The 23184-nt window shown below is 39.0% G+C and overlaps 1 protein-coding gene across 1 annotated transcript in view; it reads right to left on the reverse strand.

The window, feature by feature from the left end:
- Positions 1-22977, reverse strand: part of RASA3 (RAS p21 protein activator 3) — a gene marked incomplete at its 5' end in the record, with an annotated part of 34651 nt that extends 11674 nt beyond the window's left edge. The window contains 13 exons of the mRNA XM_009584523.1: positions 2392-2465; positions 3026-3103; positions 4044-4121; positions 4763-4869; positions 6028-6151; positions 6847-6921; positions 7802-7916; positions 9909-10057; positions 10890-11046; positions 11545-11649; positions 15646-15725; positions 20072-20144; positions 22897-22977. Of these exons, the coding sequence (XP_009582818.1) occupies positions 2392-2465; positions 3026-3103; positions 4044-4121; positions 4763-4869; positions 6028-6151; positions 6847-6921; positions 7802-7916; positions 9909-10057; positions 10890-11046; positions 11545-11649; positions 15646-15725; positions 20072-20144; positions 22897-22977 (1296 nt within the window). The remainder of the gene's footprint in view (positions 1-2391; positions 2466-3025; positions 3104-4043; positions 4122-4762; positions 4870-6027; positions 6152-6846; positions 6922-7801; positions 7917-9908; positions 10058-10889; positions 11047-11544; positions 11650-15645; positions 15726-20071; positions 20145-22896) is intronic.
- Between the last annotated feature and the right edge of the window lie 207 nt (positions 22978-23184).

Below are 23184 nucleotides of genomic sequence, written 5' to 3' on the forward strand. Positions count from 1 at the left end.
ACTATCTCGGTCCTTATTCTTGGATTACTTGAGAAATATTTAATAAAACCATATGATTCAGGCCCACTGGTGGTAGTCTTCATATTTCAAGGTTAAGGCAAATTTCAAGGGAAGAGCAGATATCCCTGGGCTGGACAATACACTCTTCAAGTTAGTTTCTCTTCCTTCTCATGCCAACACTTAAAAGGTGACTTAAAACTGCTAACTCCTACAGAGTCTCCCTCTTTGAAAAATGCAAACTCCATACTGCAGAGCTAAGAGCACATTTCTAATTACATTCTTCATAGCTGACATAGCAAGAGAAGAATGTGCTTTTATTTCCCACAGATAGGTGACAAGCATTCAAAGCCACAGAAGTTGTAAGGTGAATTCAAAGGATTTCTTTGTTTCTAACATTCACAGAATGTGTGAGAAGTCGGTGCAAATAGTCAGAAGCACAAGGGGAAAAAAAAGCTAAGATGAAATCCATTTCAGTGCTGGGTGGTTGGAGATACTGTTTCTTCCCATGTTTATGGTAGACCTGAGTTTGGATCTGCCTTAGCCTTGCTCGGAAGGATCAGCATGTCCCCTTCACCTAAAAGAATGGCAGCACTAGTTCTCCTTTTAATTCTCTTCCTTTTGTAAAGAATCATGCAGACACCTGTTAAGCAGAGATGGCATGATCAATGCCAGCAAACCCAAGTGCCAGTGACTAATCTTTGGTACTGCACGTTCATTCAAAAGTACATACGCTATAGCCTTCCATGTAGATACTCTTAATGGAAGCAAAGATAGATTAAAAAACCAAAAGCAAACAAAAACATTGCAATGGCAAATAGAAACCCCACTGGTTGGCCAATCAATCTGGAGAAGAATCAAATCAAAGGCTGTGAAAATTCCCACCCACTCCCCATGATATAACATAGCAATAATGCAAAATGTCAGGAAAAATAGGCAGCTGAAGGCCACTCCTTAATCTTGAGAACAATTTCCATGAATGCTACTTAAGAAGTGCCTAGAAAATGTATGGCCACTTCTTAATCACTTCCAGTGAGTTCACTGGGATCTATACACTGAATATGAAGCAAATCTCAGTGCTTCTTGGAGCCTCTGCCTACAGATAAAAGTCCTTTATTCTCTATTTACAGAAAGTTTTTGTTTTAAGGAAGGAAAAAAAAAAAGGAAAAAAAAAGAAGAGTTGGTCAACATCAAGAAATAGATAACAAAATGTTCTCTGCTGGCATTTCAGGATTGTTAAACAGAGTACTTCCTCCCCAAAGTTAAGTCAGACACGTCTATTGCTGCGAAGGAAGGACATGCTGTCAGCCGGTAGCTACAGCAAAGCACCAACTGCCCCTACCATCTTACCTGCATGAACTATTACCATCAACTTTCTTTACTGTTAGTTTAAGAGTCCTTACAACAGCAGCCACAGGCCGAGCAAGAAAAGACAGAAAAAGATCAGACAGGAGCAAAAGAAAGAGGCAGAAAAAATAATGTTTTAGAGTTAGAGGGAAAATGTTACAAACTATGTATTTATTTTCAAAAACAAAAGAATGGTAAATGTACAGAATTAAAACAGACAAACTTGCTTCTAAGGACAGATGCTCATCAGAGAAGTGAAGTGAACTGCAGAGGCTAACTGGAAGGGGTAGTCATGTTTTCACCAAAAACCTAATTTTTGCATGACTTAGAGCTACCATGAAAGGTTACTTTCAAGCAGCTCAGCTTACTGAGCTCTGACAGGAAGAATTTGGATTTTTTTACTTTCTTCCTCCCAGCTCAAAGAAGCTGTTTCCACAGAGCACTTAGATGATCTTCACAACTCAGTTTTGTTGCACAAAAAATGTCAACAATTAGTATCTAAAACTAATACGGCATATGGAACATGCTTCCAAAAAAAAGAAAGGTACTAAACTAGAAACTGTTCCAAGTGCATCACAAATTTTCCTCAAAACGGCCTTCATAATGATTAGCATATGGATCTTACAGGGCAGCAAAAGCAAATTCCATTTGCAGGCTTTGCCCTCACTAAGATATTCAGTATCTGCCTTCACAGTAGAATTTTACAGTTTTTGTTCACTGGAGTCCAAAAAAAAAAAAAAAAAAACAACTTGATTTTAACACAATGCTGATTTAAGTTTATTTTGCCTTAGCTGTGCTAATTAAGTTCTACAGGCTTCTTTTTCCTCCACCTATTTCAAAACATACTTAAATTAAGATGTTTAAATCAAATTAAAAGACATTGAAATCAGCTATAGCAGCCACAGAAGTAGAAATAGCAACACAAAGAATCTTTCTACATTCTTCTCTGAACACATGGATGGAATAGGGGTGGCGGAAAAAAAGATAGCTGCCTTAGAATGGTAGCAAGCACACAAGTAGAGGGTTTTGTTGCACATGCATGCTTACCCTTCTTTAAGCAATATAGGTTGCTCTATGCTTTTGTGATCTCTCCTTCCCGAAGATGAAATTAAATCTAGAAACTAAAAGGTGAACAAAAAGCATAGATAAAAATCACAGTACCGCACTATCCAAATTAAAATCTTTAACATTTGTACAGCACAGGGCTACAAGAAAATATTGTAAAAATAGTTAACAGAAGGTAATGGCAGAAGCTTGAGGAATCTGGGAGGTTTCCTGGGTTGTAAACTAAAAATAGCACAAATGCTCTTAAGCAGAAAAACTGCAGATGACCAACACTTCTTGTGCTTCTCCTTTGTTATACTTATCCTTCACTTCCTTTTGGACTAAGCAATTTTAATCACAGATCTGTAGCATCCTATGAAGCATGCATATGTCTCAAGCTCTAAGCAGCAGCTTGTTAATCCAACCTAATTAGTAAGTAGAAATAGATCCAAAGAGATTCTACTACTGACATGCAAATAATTTGATAAAAGTTTCTTGAATATTACAGTTATCAGGAGTCTGCTTTTTCCAGCACATGCTTCCTGGTTTACAAACAGTATGTATTACATTCTAGGATTCCGAGCATCAGCTTCAACAACGCAGCAGGATTTTCAGAACATTCACATGCATTACTTACATTTTTTACTGCATCTGCATATTTCTGCTCATTAAAATAGTCATAAAAAGTAGCCATGTAGGATTCCTTGAAATTGGCCTGAAATACAAAGCCAAAACCATGCATATCATAATACAGTTTATTCAGAAAATACTACTGTTAACAGCAGTAGACCATAAGGCAAGCCACCACAGATAAGAGGCCAGAGGTAAAATAAGCAAAGCACTACTTTCATGTTGTACAGCACACACTCAGTAGCACGAAATTTTTATTTCAAAAAGGTAGCAGAATGCATTTAAAATGTTCAGTTACTACAGTTAATAATGCATTCTTCAAAATCTTCGAACTTCTGCTTTGGCTTTTAATCTTGGTCCTAAAAGAAGCTGACAAAAAGTATGAGAGAAGGAACTCTATTGTCTCGAAGGATTCATAATTGAGGTGCAGATTCATCTACTGTTGCCTGCGTGAATCCTAACTAGACCACCAGCCACCCCAAATTATCACCAGATATAGCAGTGTGGTGCCTTAGGTACACAAGTTTTATTTCAATCAAACATCCAGAGCATGGGCATTTAGATCTAATCTCAGCACTGACTGGCAGAAAACTGAACTGGTATGAAAAGCAAAGCATAGCCCTTCCCCTTACTGTGTGATTCTTCTCAGTTGAGCTTTAAAATGCTGAAACAATCTGTAAAGCCCTGTTGAGCTGCTATCATGTACTGGAGGCAAATAGAGAACTTCACGGGTTTTCTGATCACTATCTTTCTTCCACAAGGAAGGAATGAAAAGCCCTGGAACAGACTTCTAGGCTGGTCACACAATTTTGCTCTACTGAAATCTAGTTCAGATTAAGACAGATTTAGTTTTCCTGTGAGCATGAGAGGCTTATAATCAAAGCAATCATAACCAGTTTTGCATAAGCCTAGTGCAACTCAAGCATTTTAAAGGCTTTAATTACAATGAGTGATAAAAGATTAAAAAAACAAAAAAGAAAATCACTTTCCTGAATTAAGCCTTTAAATGAAAATGGCATACTTACAGATTTAGATTTTGATAGGCTGCCTAGCGTTTGAATGGTTTTAGAGATAAGTGTCAAAGTCCGAGAAGTCTGAGGATCCTAGGAAAGAGAAAAATATTATATGGACTAGCTATTTAAAATTATGGAACAGAGGAAGGTAAACAACATTTCTTTTTTCTTATTTCACTTGCAGAAAAGCAACATAAAACTAGGAAAGACCCAATAAAACACTACAGGAAAAGAGTTGCTTTTTTTAAAGGCTTTTGACTCTTAAGCCATCATGTTTCATAGCTACCCTATTGATCTTCAGAGAACCAAAGACAATCACTTGCAAAACAAAAACAGAGATTTCTATCTTGAAGACTGTCCAGGTCCTCCCCCTCCCAATAAGAACTACTAAAAGTCTTGGATAAGTTGCTTAACATTCAAAACACTTCCACCACTGCTGACAATGAATCCAGCATTAATGTAATGCGGCAAAAATGAAGCGGCGACCATCTTTTCCACACCCGCTTAGACCATCTACTTTGTCCTTAAATTTCACTGTTCCTCCCATACCTCTCAAGTTCTTCACATGCAGTCATTCAACATATGCTTCATATCCGAAACAGACATAGCAGATCTTTGAACTAACAAAGGTACTTCTTCTAAAGGCTATTAAAAGAACTGAAGAAAGAATCTTGACAGACTATGGTGACAGAACCATATACATAGCTAGAAAAAATTAATACAGTACTTACTGGATGATGTGGTGTAAGCTGAAAGAGGTTTGGAGAAAGAATGGCAGGAGCAAAGAATCTCAGGAAAATAAAGCTGCTGACAGCTGTATACCTCACATCTAGGTCACCTATTAAAAAAAAAGACCTCTACTCAGCATTTCAATAATGCTTCCTTAAAAACCTTCTGAAATTATCCGAATGCCTTCAGAAAGCTAACTCAAGTATGTGCTGGAAACATATATATTTGCAAGTTACAGGACTAACTGATGGAGGATTTGGAGCCAGAGATCAGCTAGTATAAACCAAGGAAATGTCAATGACAGCCTTTTAAAAAGAAGTGAGTTCATGACACAGGCTACAAGGAGAACACCATTCACTTTTCCACTGCACAGGGAATTTCATACAAACATTTGCTATTCCATCTATGCAACTAAAGTATGATGAATAAAGTACACAGTTTATGAAACGTTCAGCACAGAGGCCAACTCTCAGTTATCTAGTTATAGCCCCAAGCACAAGTGCTGTACAGACTCCTAATGTGTCTATTCAGTTGGTAATTTCAGAAAATGTAATTTATTTATTTTTACATAAAATAAAGAGCATGACAGCACAATCGATGGCTCTTTTTTTTTTTAGTTTCTCTACTATGAAGTGACTGTTTAAAAGCTGAACTCATACTGCTCTCTCTAAAACTTCCTTATTGTAATCTCCTTCCCTTCATGAAAATACACAGGTTGGTTGTTTTGCTCAATTCCAGTTTTATATTGCCTGCTCATTCTCACTGAGCCAAAACAACTAGGAGGGAGCGGGAAGAATTCTCTCTTGACAGCCAGAAAACCTTTGCAGCACATGTGCCTCCTAGGGCAATGAGCTTGCAGTGACTCCAATAATTTATAGATTGGCCTTTATTACAGATTGACATATGAGCAGAAAATAATTCAGCTGCATGGAGTCTGCAGAATGAGCCATTACAAAAACCGGAACATTTGAAAACTGAGCATACTTTGCAAATATTGAAACCATACATACATAACATCATAATGCTCTTTTTAAAAGCTGTTTTCCCTTGAAAGATGTTTAAGGAAAACTCATGCAATCATTAAAAGTCATGTTCTTTGTGGAATGAATAATCAAGGAAAAACCAGCATTAATACACATTCCAAATGGTATTTTGGATAATCTGCTGTTCAATTACTAAATCCATCATGGATCATGCAGACTGCTAGACTACACCTACATTTAAAAGCTATCAGTGATGTAAAATAAAACAATATATAGAAACTTACCTTGAAAACGTTTAGCAGCTGATTCTCTCAGTGAAAAGAAAATATCGCACATCACTGTAGGGCAGCTTACACCAGATTTTGTAATTACAGTAAAAATGCGATCAACATATTGCCTCAGATTTTCCTGAAAAATGCAATGATTATGACAAAACTAGTATCATCTTCTGCTGTGGAAAGTGGTATTATTCCTGGTTTTATTCATAATGGCATCATTAAAAGATCTTCACTTTCAACATTATATACTTGCAAAACAATCTCACACTCAATGAAACTTTCTTTGGTAAATGCACATATTCAAGTACAAGAGTAAAAATATTATTCCTATCAAAAACAAGTATCAAGTGATATGGCTGTATGGCATATCATTCCTTTTCATAGCACCATTTTCTACGTCACCAGTAGAGCCACAGGCTATTATACTTGTCCTCAAGGGCAGGGGGAGAAGTGATTAACATTCTACAGATACTGTATTTATAGCATAATGTAAAGCCATTGTAAAGTAATTATAACAGTTAGTGGTGTTAAGAAAGCTTCCAGTGTATTCTAATGAACGACAAAATTATTTGCAACATAGAATCATTAAGGTTGGAAAAGACCTCTGAGATCATCGAGTCCAACCGTCAACCCAACACTACCATGCCCACTAAACCACTAAGCGCCTCATCTACACGTCTTTTAAATACTTCCAGGGACGGTGACTCAACCGGTTCTCTGGGCAGCCTGTTCCAAAGCCTGACCACTCAAACATCAAACTTCTGAGGGCCTCAGTTAAAGTTGATAGTGTAAACAAAGATTATATTTTCAAAATCTAATGCATACCCTGTTGTTTTCCAGGTTTTCACCATCTTTTAATTTCACAGGATCAATTTCACAAGGTTTATGGACCTGGCAGATCTAGAAAAAAAAAAATATAGCAAACAATTAATATATCAGTTTACCTTCAAGTAGAAAAAGTTTTGTAAAAAGCATAATCTGTTAGTTTTTGGGGGTAAAAGGCAAAAGCCAACTTTATAAATTGTATTTTTTTCTTTTAACAAAGCATCAAAAGTAAATTATGTGATTTTTTTTTTTTCCCAAAAAGGAGCGTTAATTTGTTCTACCCCTTCCTTTAACTGAAATGAAGAATTGTTTGTTAGACTCTCTCAAGGCTGTTCAAGAAAAGTCCTATTTTGCCAAAACAGTCAACTTCGAAAGTATATCTATATTCTTTAAAAACTTGACATCTTTTGATGAAACATTAAAACAATAGCTGAAGAAATTGTCACATCATTTAAAGGAAGTCTGTGGTCTGAAAGTATTGCCCAATTACTGCACTAAAATACCCACACCCACCATTCTGGACTGGATAGATAATAAACCATTGTTACAATACATGCATCACATACACAGTTATCTAAGAATAATTTTATTCCTTTATACCCACTGGATGAAACATACTACTTATAGCTTCCCAGCAGCCTTCCGCTGTATATATTCTTTATTCATCTAAATTATAACTTTATTAATTTCTCAGAAACAATAGATGTTAGATTTTATAAAACAGTAATTTAGTTAAATAAATGGAAACTTTTGTTTTCCTTTAATACAATCCAACTGTTTCTGAATTGAGTGACTCGGCTCACTACACTCACACATAGGATTTTAAAGTAGAAACAGGCTCTTAAGCATTATTCCTACAAAGTCATCTTAAAATGGGAAGGAATAAACAGTATCTGCTCCCTGAAGGCCTTTTACAGTGACATTTTATCAAATAAACAGTCTAAACTGCTCTTACCTCATCTATAATTGGCTTTAGTGTAACTTGCAGATAATGCATCCCTGCCAGTTTCATTGTCTCGTCAATGCACTTGGAAGTTAATGAGTTTCCTCTGAAAATGGTGTTTGGATCTCTGGAAGTGAACAATTTTCTGTAATTTAGTCTCTTTGTAATAAACTGCTAATATATGGAAACAAAAGAAGCGGTGAAAGGTGATGGAAATCTGGTTTGAATGCACAAACAAAAACTCCCTTTGACACCAGCCTGCCATTAAAAGCAGTCACATAGCATTTAGTGGACTTCCAGGTTGTAACAGAAAAGCAGTAGTCAAGATAAATCCAGAGGGACTACAAATTTTCTTCTTTGTATTAGCGCGGTGTGCTCAATGCACCGTCCAAACACATGGCAACACGCAGGCTCAAATCAAAGGGGTTTACAATATAAACAGGGAAAAACGTGCCTACTTTCACGTGCTACTGAACAGCATTGATTTGAGTACGGGAAGGAGGCAGTGATTTTAGTCTCACAACAACACTGGACATTACATGTGACCTACTACCTTCTCCTACGAAATGAGTACTTGTAAGCTGGGAGGGAGATGAAAACACCGGCTCCAATGACATAGCCATCTTTTCTAAGTGACTTACAGCACTGTCCTGTGATAACACTATTAAACACAGTGCAGATCTCAATTCTGCCCTGAGAACTGTGTGGATAGCTGATGCCATGCAGACTCTCACGTTTTTCTGAAAAGCCACTTGCACAGAATTCTTTCTTGTACTAGACATACGGCCACTGTGATTCATTAAGCTTTAGCTAGCTGCACTATCGTGTACTTTTTTTTTTAGTATTACTTGCATTTTAAGAATGCAAGTAATTTCATATTTATTTTGTACCTGCAATTCCTTGTATAGCAATTCACGTTATGCAGATAGGTACATAATCAACGATTTCATGTACAACCATATGATCAAAACCTGTGCCTACTGACAGCAGATCAAACTTCGATACAAAGTTATTTGCTTGTTCTTGTACATACACCAATGTCTTTTCTGTACACACACCAATAGCTTACTACAGTTGTACCCATTTATAAGTAGTGAATAACAGGATGAACCACTTTGCTGGATTCATCATTTTGTTTCATAAAAAAGTAAGCTCACTGCCTGTTACAAATGGCAGAAAGCCCTGAAAACAAACACCATCTTTGCTGTTTTATCACAGAACATGACTGACTAGGGAGCAGCAAATTTCCTCACACTGCAACAACCAAGCTGTTTCAGCCAACCTGCGGCACAGAAAAAATACACCTACCTACAGGAAGGAAAACTATCCCTCAGACACTCTCAGAAAAGCCAACCCACACAAAGACTTTATTTTGTACTGAGGAAGCTGTTACTTTAGAGTCAATACCTGTCATTCCCCTTGACTCCCAATTGTCTCTTCTACTGTCAGTCAAGAACATGACTACATAGGCTCTAGGCTTGTGGCAACAAACGTTCTTTAGGACCTGCCTGGTGTTAATACTAGATCTTACACTACTAAACTGTTAGCATACTAGTAAGTCTTGTAAGACTTACAAGAAGTGACCAGAAAAAAGATTTTGTTTTCTGCTATCCACTGCCAGATCCAATCCCATCTTTGTTCCTCAGCCCTCTAGCTGGAAAGATTAGACACACAGCTTGCCTTAAATATTCATGATTAGGAAGAAACTTGCTTTTTGTTTTGAACAAATTCAACAAACGCTTTTACTCAGCACTAGATGATTTATTAGCACACTATAAAGCTGAAATGATTTCATACGAACAGCTGAAGGTAATGCAGGATTTCACAGTTATCATCACATATAATTAAGACTGAGAAGAGTGAAAATCTGTGCCTTCAGACCTTACAATAGTCTTGCAAGTAGATTTTGCAAAACATGATGGGAATTCCTCCTAAAATCAAACTCACCAGATCTTCAGAGCAGTGAATGCATTTATAAAGAACTCTGCCACTCAGCTGGGAGGAATAGGAACAACTCCAACAGTTTCTTTTGAAATTACATATAATTCTAGAAACTGAGTGGAGGATCCTAAAATGCAGAGTAGGTATGTTTGATAGCAATTTGGGTTTTGGTACTTACTGAGTTCTCTTCACTTCAGCATTCGCAATGGCACTTATGAAAGGCACAATTCTGCCATAGTGTAAGAAAAGCCTGACAAGGGGTATGGCTGCTTCCTGTTTTTCTCTGCAAACTTCACCCAGAATGTGTGCAGCTGATGCTGAAACAGGCTGAACAGTGGAAAGAAGTAAAAACTTTGAGATCTTTGTAGAACAAACATCCTTTCTTACTCTTCCCATTAGCTCCTTAATGCAGAACCCCACACAACAGTTGCATTGGCCAGTTACCCAAGTATGCCTGTACATAACATGGGTGGGCGTTACATTCCAGTTTTTGTTGGCTGTAAGTTTTGATCGCAAGAGGGCAGCAATTTAAAAACTATTACAGTACAGACTCTTTTTTTTCCCCCCATTTTTAACAGCTGTCTTTTCACTGAATGTCACTGTTGCCTGGGAAGCAAGTGAAGAGGGAGAACTCTAACCCTTCTCAATTTCAAGCCACAGCAAGTACAGAACTCAGTTCTTGTACTGAAAAAATAAAAGCTTTGTCACAACTGCTAGAAGTATACATAACGGTAGACATGGTCCAACCCTCTGACGTTTCAGAATTAGTTCTTGGTTTGGGTTTGGGTTTTTTTTTTGTTATGAGTGTAAATCTGTTCCTCTCCAAAGGAAAGAAAAACCAATTGATCAAACTGAAGTTTACTTTGCATTTTCACATGTAAAATTAGAAAGCCACGGAGAATATGCTGCTATTAAAACCACTGGTGTTCCTGGGTGTGCCTTCACCCACCATACTGCATGCAGATAAAGATCTTTTCTGCAAGGACTGAAAACAAGCACCAGGGATACGCAGAGCTTAACAAGGCCCTGAGGTTGGAATAGGAAGAAGCTGTAGTCTCTGGTAATTACACAACTATGGTGCCAACAAGATAGTGATAAACATTCAGAGAGACCCCTGTGAGGATGATCTGCAGGTAAACAAGCAGTGCAAGCAAATTACCTCGACATCTGCAGATTTTAGCAGGAGGTCTCTAAGTGGACTGTAATAGTCTGAGGAAAAAACATGGTCCTCAGTGTAAACCACATTTAACCTTAAGGAACCGAGGTCATCAGGTTTCAGTGACTTGTTACCATTATCTCTGGGCTGCAGGAAATACCTGATATGCAAAAAAATAAGACAGAAAGTTTGTGCTGAAACACAAGATTATCTCAGGCTATACATGAACTTACATAAAATGTATAGATACACACAATATTTTTATATGTATCAAATTCTTGAGAGTTCTGAATCAGACTTTTTAATTAAGTTTGCCAGTCTATTTTGCACCAACTGCAACATGGAAAGTTCTGATCATAAAGATTTATGTAGATATGATTAAAACCCCACACACTAAAACTATGGCACTGCTGATGAACTGCAGTAAGTAATATCATCAATATTAGAACTCCCACATGCAATACAGAGGCAGACTGAAATCTCTAATCACATTATCAAAACTTCTTGTTCTTCCATTTGCTAAGATTACTTTGGCTTGCTTACAAAAAGAGATATAAATTAAATCCACTTAAACTTTATCACATAGCAGTAATTACTGTTAAGCCTTCACAGCAGACATATGTTTCTACTTATTCTCCAAAAGAAAAATGTCAAATACCATGCTTCGTAAGAACTAGACTGTCGAAGAAATTTCAAAGGGAGTCTCAGTTCTCCTAGAAACTCGTCTCCAAACTTCAAGTTACTGGCATTCCAAAGATCAACTCTGTAATAGAACCAAATAATTTTAAAAGATTCATAATAAATAAAAAAATTAAAAACAAATAGTCCCAACCTTGTCTTCAATTTTGTTGTTTTTTTTCTCTCAAGCCTATGAGTCAGTCTCCAAACAGTAAAACAATAGTTTCCAAACAGTAGAGAGACAACCTTACCTTAGATTTCTGGAGCCTTGCAATTCACCTCCATGAAACATCAGTGGAAAAAAAATCATCTAGACTACTTTTCCCTCATCTGTACTGTTTCCACTATCAATATTGATAAAGATTCAGGGGGCTGTTTGGTTATCCCAGATAATAGAAAAATACAAGTAAAATGGGCACCAGGGGAAAAAAGTGTAGAGATATTTAAGGACTCCATACTGTTAGTCCTGGTCTAATTTGGGATTACTAGCAGCTAAGTGGCCGCTTTACAGAGTTAGGCTGAATGCCTACACAGTCCTTCTCAGTGCTCTAGCTCCGGGGAAGACTGTGTCAAGCTTACAAATTTGTTGCACCTAAACTAGTTCTGCACAGATACTCGAAACCCTAAGACAGTTCCACCACTCTGTAAAATCAGTGTACTGACTGAAGCCTACACAATTTTTGGCACTCAGTCCCCCACATTTGGGAAGTTCTGTTATGTATCTCTAGATGATACTTCCTTCCCTTTCACATGCTCTTTAACATTAGGATGTAAAACACCTGCACTGAGATTCAAAGTACTGGTGTCTAACCCGGCATTTGTAGATAAATGCTACAATACCCACCTCAGAGCAAGGGTTTCAAACTCCAGAGTAGCTATTTCTGTACATATTTTAAGGTTTCCTCTGAGAAGCATTTTTATTTTAAAACAAGCTCAGCTGAGAATTTTGCAGCTAAGTGACAGTCCGAATATGCCTTAAACTTTGGGGAAAAAAGATATATGGGGAAAAAAAACAGGTTTTCAAATAATGAAGATTTTTAGAAGAGCAACTTTAATTTGGATAAGGTGCAAAACCATTCCATTATGGACATATTTACACAACCCTTCTAGTCTCAAGCAAGTCACAGGCTTGTCAAGGAATGGATGTTGATAGTCCTGCTAAAAGTTTATCCTACCTTATGCAAGTGCAGATGATGTCACTTTTAAATCCTCTGAGCCTTGTATCTCTCAACAGTGTCTCATGCATCAAGTTTCATACGCTAGACATACCATCAGCTCACATTGCACGCCTGCTGGGTTAAGTTCTTCAAACTATGATATTTCGACAGTATTTCTGCAGGGCAAGAATTCCCCAAAAGGAAAAAACTTCTTTGAAAGTTCAACCTCCTCTACCCTTTCTCCTTATCTGGTTGCTTACTATCTTGCTAACAAATTCAGATGGCTAAAAGCAGCTTCAGGAGGAGAGGAATCTTTTGAGAAGTTTATTTACACATAGTTAAACTTAAAATTTACCAAGCATTTACAGGCTACTGGTTTCTAGTTTATCCAAATTCTTTCAAGATGCCTACTAGCAATAACACTTTCAAACATACGCAGCCGAAGGGTGTTCCCCCACAGCAACTTGTTACAGAAAAAAAAAAAATCAGTGCAAAGCATCTGCAGGAGAGGAACTAACAACTTAAGGTAGATCTCACGCTACACAGTAAGCAAAGCAGGCATGCCAATTCTGAAATTATTGTTTTGTGTGCTCGGGAGTATAAAGCATAAGCTGCATTTAAAAAATCATAATACCCAAACCTCAGAGTCTAAAAGGTTACCGTTTCCTGCTGTTTTCAGAAGGCAAAATTATGGCAAGTGTTATTCTAAAACTGGTCAGACTGCAGTCACAGAAAGAAACAACAGAGAGGGGGAGGAGAAACAATGAATTTCACCAGAACATCTGGTCCCTAAGTGTTGATATGCCCTGCCTGCAACTTCCTACACCCACTCAAAAAGAAAAACTTTCATAGCTTTAGAGAGAAATCATGAGAGACTAAGTCTCTTCTTTACCCTGTGGAATGGTATTTGTCTCTGGAGAGAAAAAGAAAACAAACCCCCAAACCCATAAATTGTATGATCCGTCCAGAGGGCACGGGGGCAACCTAACTCTGACTAAACAGACTGGAGGAAGTGAGCGGGGGTTGAAGGGGAACCTGAGATGGAAACAAAACCACTCTGTCCTACAGGGGACAAAACCCCTGAGCAAAGCGTTTGCCCAACCAAGACTATCACTTTATCTGCTTTTGTCTATTATTTAAGTGCTTAATCTTTTCCCAACTATTTTGTAAGCCTCCTCACAAACTATTCGTCTTTACGACACTGTGATGTGTTGGTTTTAAGGAATGAAAAATTTTTCTGAAGCTCAGCTCCACATACATTATCATTGCCGACAGTCATTTGTCCAGAAAATATAGTAAGACAATTGTATAATTCCATTTAGTCCAGTAGTACAAAATAAGAAAGAACTGAAATATTAAGCAATGTGTAACCACTGTCCACCAATGTCTAGGGTCCCCTTCCAGAGTCACAAAATTATCAGAGAATTCTAGCTTTCATTTAAAATCAATTCGTGGCTGGGCATCATGGTTACAAAGACCAGACTGGGACTCCCAAGACACTGTTCAGTTGCCCATTCCATCACATACATCCCATGGGATATGGGACATGTTACTTCATACCTGCCTACACCATACAAAGCTTTGCAGAAATAGTCTGGTGCTAGGACTAGGTCATTTGCGGCGCTGCCAACACTGACACCACCAAAGCAGCATTGCACTGAACCTGGGCCTTGCTCTCACTCCTATGGATTAGCTGTGGGTTGCCCTTAAACTAGCTACCTTTGCACTGCCTGATGCAGATGTTCTCAGAGAAACAGAGCACACCTCTTGTCTCTCTCACATATGAATAGTTTCCCTTTCCTGTCTCACAGAGCCATGGCAAACACAAATTCATTAATGACCTTGTAGTGCTGCGATACTATACTAACAGGCTACATGAACCAGCAGCTGACCATCAAATTAGAACAGCCCTCATCCATTCGTGAAGATAGATGCATCTTGCTTGCTGGGAGTAAGTGTTGTTCCCCTTTCCCGGTCTCCCCTCCTCTCCTTACAGCCAACTGTGCTTCTGAAGGGACTAGGGAATGTTTTGGGAGATAAGCCCTCACCACCTCCCCACACCTGTGGAGGAAGGGGGTGCCCCCATTCTCCCTCAACCTTTCTTCCTCCAAAACCTAGCATAAAGGAGAGGGGAATTTCTCACTACCTGATGCAGATAGAGCAGTTTTCAGCTACAGTGCATCCAGATCACCAGATGGCCTAAATCTCTAAGTTTCAATGTATGTGATGGTATGACGCATGTGATACCTTTAGGGTTTGCACCTCCTATTGTTTCCTCTCCACTCTTTCTTTCACCTCTCCCCACAAACACTGTTGACAGGCCTCCGCAGGTTCTAAAATAGTACTAAGTGGGTGGCAGGGGGTGGGATGGGGTTGTTTTGTTTTTGAAATCAGAGTTGCTTCTTTTCTGTGCAATGGATTTCACATGTATCGTACCCAGCCTTGCAAGAAGGGATTAAAGTCTGGCAGGCAAAAGAGAAGAGAAACTGCCTCTGCCCCAGAGAAACTCTGAGCTCAAGGGTTTCCTTTCAGGGAAGAAGGACCTTATATGAGTTGCTAAAATTAAGTGATAAAAGAAAACATACCCTTTAACCAAGAGCATCACAGAGCTTCTGGGCTCTCTTGGAAAAGTGAGTGAGGGAGGAAAGGGTAGCCCAGACATAAAAGGCTGCACTTAATGATAACTGGACATTAGTACACACACAGTGTATATAGGATACCAAGGAAAATAATGATGATTTCTCCCACAGAAGAACTGTCACACATTTGCATACATCTACAGGACAGTGGAGGTAAAGAAGCATACAGATGCAGTGACAAAGACTCATCTTGATTTACGAATAGTAAAACCATGTTGCCACTTTGAAACTGAGTCTATACAACTTTGGAACACAAGTTTATTAGTACAAAGTGTTTTGTATTACCTAATCTCCATTTTGTCAACTTCATCAACATCTTCAATATCAAAATGGGATTTCTTGTTGTAGCTACTGGGTCTTGTAACCTAATAAAAAGGAGGAAACTTTAACAAATTGATCTGATACAAAAGCATTCCGATGTTACTTGTACAAAGCTCTGGAAGATCAGAGTCTTTTACTATCAGCAGTGCCTTCAGTCCTGATTCTGAAAACATCCATGCATGTGAATAAGCATGTTGACTAAACAGATTCCTCACTATACAAAAGTGGTGGTTACACAATCATATCCAAGAGTAACTAGATACTCCACACTTTCTTTACAGAGAAAGGACATCTTTAATATTACTACAGTACTTTGAGTTTACATTGACAAAAGAAAAAAATCACAGAAAGGAATACCACTTTTATAACACATCTAGGGAAATAAACGGGCAATTAATAATTGAGTTTTAAATACAGCTGTACAACAGATGCCCTGAGGCACTCTGAAGAGGGGAAAAAAAAACCCAGAACCACCCTTAAAAACATTTTACAATGGATCTAATTAAAACAGCTAAGTTCTGCCTGTCCTGATATCCTGGAAGTCCATTTATCATGCTTATACAAAAAATACCAAGTAGATCAATTGTCCAAGAGATGCTAGCCTGTGCTATGCATATCAGAATATAGAACCATGTGCACAGCTCACCAACCGTATTTGCAAGACTGATAAACAGCAAAGCATGGGCAGAAAATAATGGGAAGACAGCTGTAAGTGTAAAGCATTAACAAAAAAAGTTTTTGTACAAACATTTCTTAAAATTTGTTTTCTGGCGTGATTATAAAAAGACTTTGATGGTTGTATTTTTGCATAGTGTGTCAGAAACTTGAGAAAAAGGCTACCCCACCCAGCTGAAACCACAGCAGGAACTGATCAAATGCCAGTGTGTATGATGTGTGCATTCAGCTCTTGATTGCACACAGAAGCTGAACTTTATTGTAGGTTTAAATACACTTGTGGCTTAATACTTCCCACTCACAAAAACTAGCTTTTATTGTAAACTTGACTTCTTGGTTTTATATTGTACATCAGATGCAAATGGTACAAACAAGGGAGGCTGTTTATAGCTGCACAAGTGGAGAGGAACCAGAAAAGAATCTTCAGCACGGGACACTCAGTAGAGCCTTTTTTGAGTGTATATGTGTGAGGCAGTAACCATTTTCAAGGTGATACGTAAAAACTAAAAGGTACTAGCAGCACTGGAGGCCAAACCTTCTAAGCTGTAATTGAATCAAATGCACCTGTAAGCCCAAGAGTACAGAAGATTTAAATACAGCCTACAACTTCAGCAGCTCAGCAGAAGTTTTCTCACCCTACCCTTGCCACTGTCTTCCCAGTGGCTTCAAGAAATTATCCTATATAACTGCAAATGACATTTTCTACTACCATTGTGAAGCTAATGGTGTAATACTTAATAAGGAAGCAAACTTTTAAGTGTTTTATTATCTGTAGTGCATGAGTTGTTAAAAAAAGTTATAGCATAGGTGTAACTTATGGCACATCCCTTTTAAGTAAACACTTTTCTGAGAAGTTTTGCTGGAGTCTTTTGCATGCATGAGGTCTCTCTGTTCACCTGTACGACTGCTTTGTGTGCAGATTAATACAGTTCAAGAGCGATATTCCTAAAAAGATAGCTGTATGAGGTCCATCTATTCCATGGATGGAACTGGAGACAAGGAACTCCCAGTCCACAGTGCTGATCTAGTTGCCATGTACCATTTTACAAAAAAGGGGGCACAGCTCTGCTGTGCTGGTCCCTTTCTTTAGGCAAAGCTGACAAGCCGTTTATCAGCTGATCAATTTTTTTCAGCGCATGTAGGTTTGCAAACAGGTCCTCAGCATTATCTTCTTTGGTTCCCGTAAGGGAGCATTTTCCTGTAGCTGCATATAGAACTCCGAGCCCCGACACTGTGCTGCAGCTGGAGCAGTGGTGAAAATGGCTCCTACCCATCAGGTGCAAGTTTCACTCATAGCACCTCTTAAATAAGCCCTTAGATTTTCCAAACCAATGATAAGCTATTTTCCATTTAGAAAATAAAATGTGTGCAACTTTTCGGTTGTAGTAAGGAAAGCGCCCACTCACTGCCTTTTACAGATCAGCTTCTTCCTTGGAGGCATGGCCAATCGCTGTGCTAGCAGACTGCAGGAAAGCTGATGAAGCTGTTTGGAAGCAGAAAGTGACACCGCTGTCAACAGCATGGATCTGTGCAGCTCCACAGGAATCGGAGCACTCCGTTAACATGCACCAGCCACAGGTCTGCCCATGTCTCATTAGTGAATGTATTTTCCAGTCGTAGTAGTTCTACTGAACCTTGTTCTTTGGAGACATTTAGCCTGATAGGTACTAACTACTCCCAAAATGACATAAATCTATGATGGCTCTGTCTGCACTAACGGTATGTTTATGTTTCAGAGTTCTGGCTGATTCAGACATTTCCCAAGCTCTGCTCTTACCCACACAGAAAACATTTTGCTCTGAGTTAGCACAACTACTGGGGCATGGGCTTGAGTTCAGGTTTTGCTTCTGCTGATACTTGCATGCAACACAGCTCTCAGCACAAAGGCAAGCTAAGCAAGTCTCCAGTCCCCTCCACAACTCCAGCTGGGAGATGTTTTCTGTTTCTCTTCTTCCTCTCCCAATATGCTACCACCTGCCAAGTTCAATGTTTAAACACCAAACGTTCACTGTTTCTGCAGCAAACAGAAGGCTGTGGAATCAGACAGGTGAAGTTTTGTGGTTTACATGCTGAATTCCTGGATTACATTCTTATTAAAAAGCTCTCCCTGTCAGATGCCTCCCGAACTGCCTATGTTAAGAATAAGGAAGCCCATTTTAGTTTATTTACATAGAGCATCACTCTTGTGTCACTGCCAAAGGCTGCAGCTCTGGGCCAGGTGATGGACTGAAATCCTGGGCAGCCCTGAGTAAACATACAGACACCTCAGTGCAGTTTCAGTGCTGAGTACCATGGGATCTCTCCCCCACAAACCATGCCCGTGCAGCACCCCCACATAGTCTCACGGAGGCAGGCAAGCAGGCACAAAGGCTCACTGCTAGCTAAAGTTAAGTCTGCAGTGAAGTTACCCTAGGAAGAGATGTGCTGGGCTACCAGAGGAAAGATTACCTTGGATAGCTATCCCGGCCAACCCTCAGGGCTTCCACTCCTTTGGGCAGTAAGAAAGTGCTCCTGCCAATAAAGAACTTGCTGTATCTGTTCCTCAAATCCAAATACACTACATCAACAAGAGCACATTGGTATGACCAACTTTAGATTAGTCAGTACAACTGTCAGCTTCTAGGCAAAGATGGTGGTTTATAGAAGGAGGGGGAAGACAGCAATAAGCCCCTCACTAGCACTGCCAAGAATGATACGTGCACTTCAGATCTGCACAGTGCAACAGCACTTCTATGGCTCCTCTCTCCCCAGCTCTCCTTCCTGAGGTGGCTGCCTGTGCCCCTGAACTGATTTGACAAACCACATCCCTAGATGCCATCCCTATGCCAGCAACAATTTCTAACGTAAACGTGACCTCAGTGATGCAAGCCGTATGGGCAGAAAGGGCTTTTCAATGACATGCCTACTGCATTGTACTACTCTGGCTTTTCATCAACTTTGTTATGCCAGATATGTTCTTGAGGTATCTACTGAAATAGAACAGTTAAGTGTAGACCGGGACTAAAATGTCCAAGAGAAAAAGAAAAAAGAAAGACACACATACTTTAGAAGACAGAATGAAAAGTTTCAAGAGGTATCCAAATTATAAACACATGCACATATATGTATGGCCACACCACAATTACAGCTCCTTTTGCCAGAAAGAACCAAAATGAGCACTTTCATGAAAGTTATACTTTGTCTTAAATGGACTTGTTGAAAATGCTCTGTATTAAATAAAGCTGTAGAGGTTTCACCCACTTGGAAGAAAGGCACTGGTATTGCAGCAGACTGGCAGACAGCCAGAACATCCAGTTTAAGTGTATTTTTCCTCTACAGTTTTCAGTATTCCTAGGAGATAACCTTCCTCCCATTGACTGGGAAAAACAGGGTGGAGCAGCTATAAAACCACAGGCTAAAAAAAAAAAATTTTTTTTTTAAAATCCCATTTTTAAGTGCCCTTTTTCAAAACTCTTCTGGGGTGAGTTGCAATGGAGTGTAAAGCCTGCTGCTCAGAAGTGCCCACCTTGAAGCTTTTCCTACAGAGCACGTGAGCTGACACAATATACTGCTCCCTCAGCAGACAGCTAGTCTGATCCTGGGTACTTCTTCCCCCTGCACCATGCTTTGAAACAGTTTTCAAAGAAGACAGCTGGCACAACATGGAGCAGGATGCTGTGCCAACTACCTACAGTATAGTATTTCAGCTTATCACCCGTTCCTTTGAAATACCAACCTCAAAATAAAACACTTCATCAAAATGTGGATTGTTGGTCTTCTTTTTAACTTTAGTCTTTTTGGCTTCCGATCTGAATTAAGGAAAGGAAAAAAAAGGTAAGAAACAACATTAGCAGAAGTGTGATTCTAGAAAAGAGCCACTGAGGAACAAATAGTCATCCACTTGACTTATCTGATAAAACTTGAACACCATGTGGCTCCAGCACAGCAAGGCATACACACTAGCACACATTTAAGAGAGGGATTCACTGCATGCCTATTTCTCTAAAGTGGCAGTAATCACAGTTTGTTAAGCTCTCTTAAACACAAGTCCTTGAACCCTGATTCTGTCACTCGCTTGATCCAGCAGAATCTTTTATCTGTACAAAGCAACTGGCAAGAATGGGGCTTTGAGCAGCAACATTTGGGGGACAGTCTCAGTCTTGATGTGACTCAAAAATTCCTCATACCCTAAAAGCACAGGAGACAGGAAGACTGACATAGCTATTTCTGTGTTTTATATTTTATAATCCTGGCCTTAGGAATCAATGAATGCTTTTCAGTGGCGTTAAATAATCAAAAAACCCACAATGATTTCCTCAATAAGAATATTTTTATTGCTATATTACTGCTATATTTTCCCTGCAGCCCCAACAGCACCTAGTTAATGTTATGTTGTTGAATTATTATGAGCGGTGCTAAGTAGAAATCTCTTAATTTCTACTGCTCTGTAGGAACAAGACACAGCAGACCTCCTTCAAACCACTCACCGGGCAATAGGCCTGATGAAGTTCAGCACTGCCCATTCACCCTCTATGGGCAGTGCCATCCGCCTGTCCTTGCCTTTTAGAATACAGACATCTAACCGCTTGGCATTGGGCTAAAGCCAGCCAATGCATTTCACACAGGCCACCCAACAGCTGTTTGATGATTTCCAGATATTATGAACCTATGCTTGATTTGTTCTCATTACCTACAAGTGAAAAGCTCTGTGTTGTCCTGTGTCACCAATCCTCCCCTACAGCTCTGCAGTAATAAGAAGGCATAGATAAAAGAGACACAGATGGAGAGGTACATCAGCCATGTGGAAAACTGACCTAATAATCATTTCATCCCAGAATCTATCCCTCATTTCTCATGCAGCAAAGCTGCTTAGATAGCTTGTAACTGTTTATATTAACCGGACAACTCTATGAATTCTTTTTCAGAGGTCAAGTAAAACAGGGTCTAATTCCCAGTGCTGCTACAGGCTTCCTGTGCGACTTGAATGGGCTAGTCCACCAGTATACAATGTTTTCCCATATGTAATACAGGCATAGAAATAGTTTTGGTCAGGAAGTCTGATGGCTCTCTAAGTACAAATCACACAATAAACAGCAGCACATTCGTTGAAATTTTTATGCTTGGCGCTACATAAATGCAGCAGAATAAAGTAGCTTTACTACTCTGAAAGGAGAGGCATTGAAAAATCCAGAGAGGAGAATGACATACAGATTAAGAATATCCCACTATTCCTAGGAGGAGCTGAGAGATAAAAGTGACTAATCGTCTCCAGGACATAGGGCAGATTGCCTATCCCATCTCATCAGTCACACTTGCCAATCAGCCTCTTTACGGATAAGCCCATCTGGGAGGGGACTAGGAAGCTGCATGTAGAAAGGGAGGCAATTAAGGCAAGCACAATTATTGGGCAATTACAAAGCAGTGGATGGGAATAAGCTGCAAGCTGCTTGCTGGAGATAGGAGGCAAGCCTTCTCCCCCCACCAAAAACCAGATAGGAATAGGATGAGGCTAATGCTCCTTATTCTGAAGGGAAATACATTATCAGTTGTCATACATTATCCGGGACTGGGGGGTGGAGGGAAGCAGACAAAGAAAGGTAAATTTGGACATTCAAGGATACAAGGGTTAGTCCAAAAATCTCCTTACAGTTTCAGTAATAGCCACCCAGTACCATCTGAAACAAGTTACAGGCTTAAAACATCGAAGTGTACAACTCAAATACACAGCTCATTAATGGAGATAAGGCGTAACGCACCTAGACACAGATGAAGAATACAGACCAGTCTCAAAGACTCCTCTGCATGCAAAGTAAGTATTTATCAAGAATGCATCTTATTTATAGTATTTTCAATAAATTGTTGTAAAACATTATGAATAACCCATGCTACCAAATCTGATTCTTTGAGGTTTTGTTTCAAACATGGCACAGACATAAAAGATGACTCTAGATAAGCAGAAACAAAACAGTGACATCCAACAGCACGGGAAATTTTTATAACAGAACAGGAAAATTTAATCCCAAATTTAAACTAAAGAGTATTATGCAGAATCTCATTACTAAAACCTCATTCCAAATTTTATCCATGCTGTTATGTCCACATATATCTAATTACAGGACTGAGCCACCTAGGGCTTTCAAAACACACATTAATTTGCCACACCTTGAAAGTGAAAACATTCTAAATATTCACATACAAATGTGCATACACTGCAGCTTTCTCTTCTGCCCCTGCCCAAAATTAGGCAATAAATTCATTCAAAAACTGGCCTCCAATTGTGAGGTGAGAAGATGCACAAATTAAGCCTAACCAGAAATTACATACTCCAGGATACTCAAATTATTCAGGGATTATTCAGACCTTTACATAAATCAAAACTGAAACAAGCCTCAAATTACTTACTGTAGTATAATTCAGTGTTCATACATGCACAAACACTAAATGTATTCTAGCAGTGTCTAAATACTCCCATCTGTCCATCTGAGAATAGAGATTTCTAATAGATAAAGGAAACAGAAACCACCCTTCTAAAACGGAAGCTCTTGTATGTGCAATACTTGCCTGGAGGGTCCTGCTAAGGTAACAGTGGCGTAGGGATCACATTGCCCGTTTACAATGGGCAGCCCTTGGCATTCTAAAACTCTAGAAAAGAAGAAAATACAGACAAAGAAATCAATGAAATGGGAAGAGAGCGGAGTGAAAATAAAAGCAGTGCATTTTCATCCTGTTCCCTTTTCACAATACTTTACACTAGGGAATTGAAATGTCACTAAGCACAAGCCTTTAATTTATACCTAAACTTGAAAACACATTTTGGTCTTAAATACTAACTTTAATGGGGTCAAAAAA

This window comes from Fulmarus glacialis, unplaced genomic scaffold (assembly GCF_000690835.1).
Source record: "Fulmarus glacialis isolate BGI_N327 unplaced genomic scaffold, ASM69083v1 scaffold5459, whole genome shotgun sequence".
NCBI classification, from domain to species: Eukaryota; Metazoa; Chordata; class Aves; order Procellariiformes; family Procellariidae; genus Fulmarus; species Fulmarus glacialis.